The sequence below is a fragment of the Herpailurus yagouaroundi genome, unplaced genomic scaffold, assembly GCF_014898765.1.
Source record: "Herpailurus yagouaroundi ecotype Mexico unplaced genomic scaffold, PumYag 77, whole genome shotgun sequence".
In the NCBI taxonomy this organism is placed as follows: Eukaryota; Metazoa; Chordata; class Mammalia; order Carnivora; family Felidae; genus Herpailurus; species Herpailurus yagouaroundi.
Window position 1 is genome coordinate 12,823,225 of NW_024412388.1, and position 6,820 is coordinate 12,830,044.

Below are 6,820 nucleotides of genomic sequence, written 5' to 3' on the forward strand. Positions count from 1 at the left end.
AACCCAGCGTCTCTCCTCCCTTCTTGCAGATTATGTTTGAGTTACTGGATGTGCCGTCCGTACTCCTGGCCGACCAGCTGGAGATGTCCCTGTACGCCTCGGGCCTCCTGACCGGCGTGGTGGTCGATTCCGGCTACGGCCTGACCCGCGTGCAGCCCTTCCATCTGGGCCGCCCCTTACAGCCCGGCGGCAAGACGCTGGAGTTCGCGGGCCAGGATCTGGCGGCCTATCTCTTCAAGAGCCTCTTTAAGGAGGATTGCAATCTCCACAACCTGTTTCAGCTGGAAACGGTGGCCACCACGCAGATGAGCAAGTGCTATGTGCCGCAGAACCTGGGGGAGGCGCTCGACTTCCGCCAGAGCCTGCCGAGCGGCTCGGACGACAGCAACGCCTACCAGCTCCCCGACGGCACCCGCGTGGAGCTGACCCCCATGCAGCGGCTGGCCCCCGAGATGTTCTTCAGCCCCCAGGTGTTCGACCTGCAAGGGCCGGGCATCTCCCAGGCCGTGGTGGATGCCATCCTGGCCTGCGAGGCCTCCATGCACCCGCTGCTCACCTCCCACGTGATGGCCTGCGGGGGCAACACCCTGTACCCCGGCTTCACCAAGCGCCTGTACAAGGAGCTGATGGCAGATCATTTCTCCTCCTCCAAGGCCACCATGTGGGTGGGTTCCAACAGAAACTTCAGCGTCTGGCTGGGAGCGTCCGTGGTGGCCCATCTGTCTACCTACAGGTCCGAGTGGATGACCAAGGAGGAGTATGAGGAGAGTCTCAGGCTGTGACCTGTGGGCCCCTGGGTCCCGCCCCGCCCGTGGGTTAGAGGGGATTAATTTCAGTGATGGGGGCCTGGGCAGGGGTGGGGTCAGCTGGTTTTGGAATTCCGAGTTCATGAGGGTTTTTTTTTTTTTTTTTTTTTTTTGAGGTACTAGGGTTTTATCTTGTTTCAAGAGTGAGATCCAGCCCATAGGAGGACAGGGGGTCGACCCTGGAAGCCTTCCGGAGGCAGTGTCTCCAGGGGGTGGTCTGTCATTTGGAGGGGAGTGATCACTTACCGTCTCCCTCGTAGCCACTTAATTTTTCGCTGGCATCTCCCTTGGGCTGTCCTGCTCTCAGTTCAGTAGGTTTTAACTGGGGCGAGTGAGATGGGACCTTGTGCTGGGGTCCCAGATGGGGTGGGATGGGAGAGGTGAAGTTTCTAGTCTTACTCATTCTTTCTGGCCAGGGAGAAATTGCTACAGGTGAGCCAAAGGGCCCTCCCTCCATGGCCAGGGTTTTGTTTTCTATGCAAATAAACTTCTTTGGAACCAGAGCTGGCTTCTGTCATGCGTGGCGGCAGGATGGACGGTCTCTGGGGAAGACGTGGGGAGCGGGAGTCCATGAGGACCCAGGTGGGGCCAGGGCAGCCTCTAGGGACCCGCCGGGTGGGATGTCAGGGGCCTGGAGCCTCTCATTGTTTCTCTGCCACGTACCCTCCCTTATCCCAGATGTCCCGAAATTCTGTTAAAGTTTGAGTTTCTACTCATGTAATATTTATTTCATACACATTAAAGGACCTACTATGTGCTAGGTACTGGGGACCACGAAGGGATAGATGCCAGGTTTTCTGGCTTCGAGGAGATTGTGATCTACCGGGGGGACGGAGGCAGTAATTGAGGAACTCTGTTTGGGGTGACGGAGACTGAAATAATCAAATGTAACAAGGTCATGTGATCTGGGGGGAGGGGGATGCCTACTTTCCATGGGGCAGACTGAGAGAGACTGCTGGGGACCGTGGGAGACCGCCCCTCCTTCCTCGGCCGTGTGGTTACACTTCCCAGCACCCTACCCCCACCCTGCAGTTAGGTAGGGTCATGTGACCATGTCACAGGCTCTGGCCAGTTCAGTGTGTGCCTGACCCTTAAAATCGCTCCATCAGCCTGCAGGATGCAGAGGATCCGATGGGGGAAGGGGGCCGAATGACTAGATGGAACATAGACCCCCCTCCCCAAGCCCCACCCAACCCTGCTACACTGCCCTGGGACCTGACCCTGACTCATAGAACTTACTATTTACGTATCAAATACTTTTTTCTCGGGGCACCTGGGTGGCTCAGTCGGTTAAGCGTCCAACTCTTGACTTCGGCTCAGGTCATGATCTCATGGTTCACGGGTTTGAGCCCCGCATCGGGCTGCACGCTGACAGTGCAGAGCCTGCTTGGGATTCTCTCTCCCTCTCTCTCTGCCCCTCCCCTACTTGCATGCGCGCGCACGTGCACTCTCTCTCAAAATAAATTTGAACATATCTTTTTCTGCTAAGTGGCAAGCGTGGTGTTCAAATCCAGCCTGGGTTCTCAACCACTGTGTCATATGGCTCCTTGTGAACAGGGCTCTTGGTTCCCTAGTGTGAATAGACCCAAGTGCAGTGGGTCAGGGATTAGAGCTCAAGGAATCTCGAGGCTTCAGGGACGGGAGGAGGAATTTGAAGGCCAGAGTCCAACTCACCTTGTGTTGACACATGAACCATATTGTCTCAGACACAGCTTTGTCCCCAACCCTGAGATGTCAGTGGTCCCCAGGAGGAGAAGTGGGACCTTTAGTAGAACAGCTCAGAACCAGCCCGGCCGAGGCCCCGGGGACTTGGGATCTGATTAGAATTACAGGCTGGCTCTGTCATTAGCTAAGCTACCTTGGGCAAGTTGCTTAACCTCTCTGAGGCTGCCAGGTGTAAAATAGGGAATAGTACGTCCTCCCCTCAGAGATTTGGGGTGGAGGATGAGCTAAAATGAAGGGAGAGAAGTCTCTTGGAAAACTAGAAAGTGCTATTGAATTAAAGGTGACTTGGCATTTTATAATTTGATATTGTTTTCCCATTCATTGGGACTGTGAACAACAATAGTAGCCACTGTGCCTTAGAAACGAAGTCGCATTCAATCCCCACGTGCACACTGTGAGGTGAGTGACATCTGTCCCCATTTACGCGTAGGTAAACTGAAGCTTAGTGATGTGATGCTCTTGCTCAAGTTGACCCTCAAGCTCAGGCCAATATGGGATTGTCAGAGTTAGGAATGGATTCAGCATTTCGAGAACGCTGAGACTAAAAGTGGCTGAAACGCAGTGGGATGGATTTGTCTCTATTGACTGCAAATAGGCAGTCCTGGGGAACAGTGGTATATCCTCAAGGACGCTGTCTCTCGATTGTTCCACTTTTAGTGATTTGCCTCATGGTCACAAAATGACTGCAGCAGCTCCAGGCATCACATCTATATTCCCCGTGGGAAAAGGAAGGATGAAAGGAGTGTGCCATCTGAGTCCGTCTCTTTATATTCTTCTGTTTATGACCCTTGGCAGAGGAGGGATTTGAACCTAGGTCCATCCGTACTAAAGCCCATGTGGTTACTCACAGTGCCAGACTGCCACCCCAGTTTTCTGGACCCTGTCAGACCTTATTGGCCTGAGAAATAAAAATGTGTGATTTTTTTTTCAGGCTCGAGTGAAAGCTGCTTTGGGGTGGCAATCAAGTGTTGACATAGTAAGTGGTAATCTTTGTGCTCCAAACTGGCTTATTTGTGGGCTTCTGAGCTTTAAAAGGCAGGAGCGGAGGGGGGAGACTCAGAAACGAGTATGAGGGAGACGAGGAATCTGGAGAAGAGATGGGCAAGAGTTATTTTTTTTTTCCTCCTTATTTAGCTCTGGGCAACTGTCATCAGGACTTTTTCTCATTTTATTCTGAATGTAACATTTAACCTTTCTGTTCAAGCATCAAATCTGGCTGCCTGGTGTATAATTACGAACTTTTCTTCGCTTTCTCTCCCCCCTCCCCCACCCCGAAAGCTTTTAAAACTCCCTCGCTGGGTACCATCTTTCTCCTCCGACTCTCCAATTAAATTAAAAATAGCAGCTCCGTGGGGCTGTGCAGGGCCGTCAACCTCACGCACAACTGCTGGCATGCCAGGCCTGGCGGGGCGGCAAGTGGTGCCCAGAAGATGCCTGCCGGCTCCGGCATGGCCTGGCAGCTGCTCAGAGCTGGGGGAAGCTTATCCTCCACGAGGGGTCTGGGGCTGCCTGCCAGGGGCAACCAGGTGCAGGGGGGTGGGAGGCAGGGTCTCGGCAGCTGGGGAAGGGGGGGCTGGGCGTGGCTGGTGGAGGGGGCCACCGGAAGGGCCCCAAGGGGGGCTGTTCCCAGCCGTGAGGGTTCTGTCCTGCCAGTTTCTGCTTCCAAAGCTGGGGCTTGGCACCCTTGTGTTAGGGTGTGGGTGGGGCGTGGAAGGCCAAGTTCCCCGAGATAACCCCGCTAGGAGCTCTCGGGTTTGCTGATGTGGAGAATAAAGTGAACACTGGTGTCCTCCTGGCTGTAGAAGAGACTTTGATTGCCTCTCCCACCTCTACGTCCCCTTTAGAGAAACAGATGGCGAAGTGGACAAGGGCTCAGACTTTGAAGCCAGACTGTCTGGACCGGCATCCTTGCCGTGCTGCTTTCTGGCTCTGTTGCCTTGGGGGAGGTTAGTTGGCCTCCTGTGCCTCAGCTTTCTCATCTGTAAAATGGACCTGGTGGAGATGCCTACCTCAGGTGGTTTTGGTGATTATCGTATGGGTTTGATGAGTTAACATAATAAGACACTGAGCAGGTCCCAGACACATAAGGGTTAGCTATTATTATCATAATTTTTATTATAGATGTTATTAGTTCGATATACACCAGCCTCTGTTAACCAAGTCCTTAAGCAAAAACCTGGCTCTTCTGTTTATTTACTCATTTTTTAAATGTTTATTTATTTTTGAGAGAGAGCGAGAGGCTGAGTGTGAGCAGGGGAGGGGCAAAGAGAGAGAGGGAGACACAGAATCCCCAGCAGGCTCCAGGCTCTGAGCTGTCAGCACAGAACCCGACGCGGGGCTCGAACCCACAGACCGCAAGATCATGACCTGAGTCCAAGTCGGCCACTTAACCGACTGAGCCACCCAGGCGCCCCTCTTCTGTTTGTTTTTACTTCCTCACAGGCAGGTAGGTGCTGGTGACACAAAATGGATAAAACATCGTAAGGTGCTAGCTTACTTTCTAGGGGGAAGTGTTGCAGGGTAATTTCTTGTCTGATTCATGGAGCAGAGTCCCATTCTGTACACAGAAATATCATAGGGATGGGGAGCGACTGATGGCTACAGGAGAGGTGGTCAGCCAGAGGATCTTCCGTAGGAAGTGATTCCTGAGATAGCTCTGGCCTGAGGAGCAGGACTTAGCACGCACTGCTCCTTTTGTTTGGAATACTTGTCCCTGCTACCAGCCCCGTGGCTGTCTTTGACAACCTGGTATGGGGGATTAAACCGAGGGGGCGCTTAGAATGGCTGGAGAATGAAAACGGTGGGGAGGGGGACAAAAGAAGATGGAGATAGGGAGGGCCAACTCTTGAAGGACATGGAGTATTGCATGAAGGAGTGAAGACTTGGGAATTGCAAGCAGAATCATGACGTCGCTTGAAGAAATGGAGCTCTGGGCATAGCTTGGAGAACGGTCTAGAGAGAGACCAGACAAGAACGATAACACAAATCAGGAAAGCGTGCATTCAGACTCTAGGCGAAATGTTCCGCGTCATCCGGGACCCTGCTCTGCTCTGATGCCTTAGACGGGGGGTTTGGTATTGGTGGTACTTGGAGTTGCACTGGGTTTGAGGGACCAGCAGATCTTTGGTCCTGTCATCCGGTAGCTGTCTGGTAGTTGTCAGTTTTAGGGCATCTGAGCCTGGGGCCCGGAGTGTGGGACACGGGAAAAGCAGTCTCCAAGGTAAGAGGGGAGATGTATTTGTACGTAGGGCAAGAAAATGCCCTGCCCCAGCTGGGAGTCTGGGCTTGGCTCCTGTGTTCTCCTTTCAGCAATGCAAATGCTGGACAGTTCCTGGGCTTTTCACTTCCCACAATCCCGGAGCCAATCCCTGCTGAGCAAGGAGGAAGCCCGGCCTGGGAGGGAGACTGGAGAGAGCTCAGGTTTGGGAATCAGACACTTGGGCTTGAATCTCTGTGTCCTACTGCACGCTGTGTTGCCTGGGGCAAAGAACTGCCCCTCTCTGGTTCTATTGCCTCATCTGTAAAGAGATGATGATTATAGTGCCCTAGCTCACAGGGCTGATATGGGGGCTTAAAGTCATTTATCCATTCAGTGACTATTTATTAGACACCTACCCTGGGCTGAACCCTTTTCTTAAGATCTGCGAAACGGGAGAATGTTTATAAAGTGGTTTAGCACAGTGCCCGGCACGTAGTAGGTGCTCAGCAAAGGTTAAGTTTCTCCCCAGTCACTGGTCTGCCAACAAAAAGCCGGGATTAAAGACTCCAGGGGCAGTCAACCACACAGAGGCATCACAAAGAACGCCCTGAAGCTCCAGCAAGCTGCTAACAGAGATTCCTTTTCATCCTGTCCTTTTGATGAACTTTTCCACTAAGATGTTAGGATCTCGATATACAACCACTCTCAGGGATCTTTGGCTTCTTAAAGAGGCCCTAAAAACAGAGTGTGAAAGGTGGGTGCAACTCTTTTCTTTAATTAAGGCAGAGTTCGCTGGACTTGCCCAAATTCAGGCCGCTTCTCCTGACCCTCGACTATCGCCTCCCCCGGGGGGGGGGGGCGGGGAGGGCAGGGAATGATGCTTCACCTACGAAGGGCAAAGCTGAGAAGGTCGGAGACACGGATTCATTTCGACGAGACTTACTGAACCCTGGCTGGGGGCTTGGTGCTGCTCAGGAGAGACCTGACTCCTACGGCCCAGGATTCCATGAGGGGTGGACATCACCCGGTGAGGTGGGGAGCAGGTGAGAGCCACCTCCTCTGTGACCCTGCACTGAGGGGGTCTCCGCCT

The 6,820-nt window shown here is 53.2% G+C and overlaps 1 protein-coding gene across 2 annotated transcripts in view; it reads left to right on the forward strand.

Moving 5' to 3' along the window:
• ACTL8 (actin like 8) overlaps positions 1 to 1,301 on the forward strand; it is a 61,616-nt gene extending 60,315 nt beyond the window's left edge. For both annotated transcript variants that reach the window (XM_040456773.1, XM_040456768.1), the window contains one exon: positions 30 to 1,301. In XM_040456773.1, the coding sequence (XP_040312707.1) occupies positions 30 to 782 (753 nt within the window). In that variant the 3' untranslated portion in view covers positions 783 to 1,301. The remainder of the gene's footprint in view (positions 1 to 29) is intronic.
• The last annotated feature ends 5,519 nt before the right edge of the window (positions 1,302 to 6,820 follow it).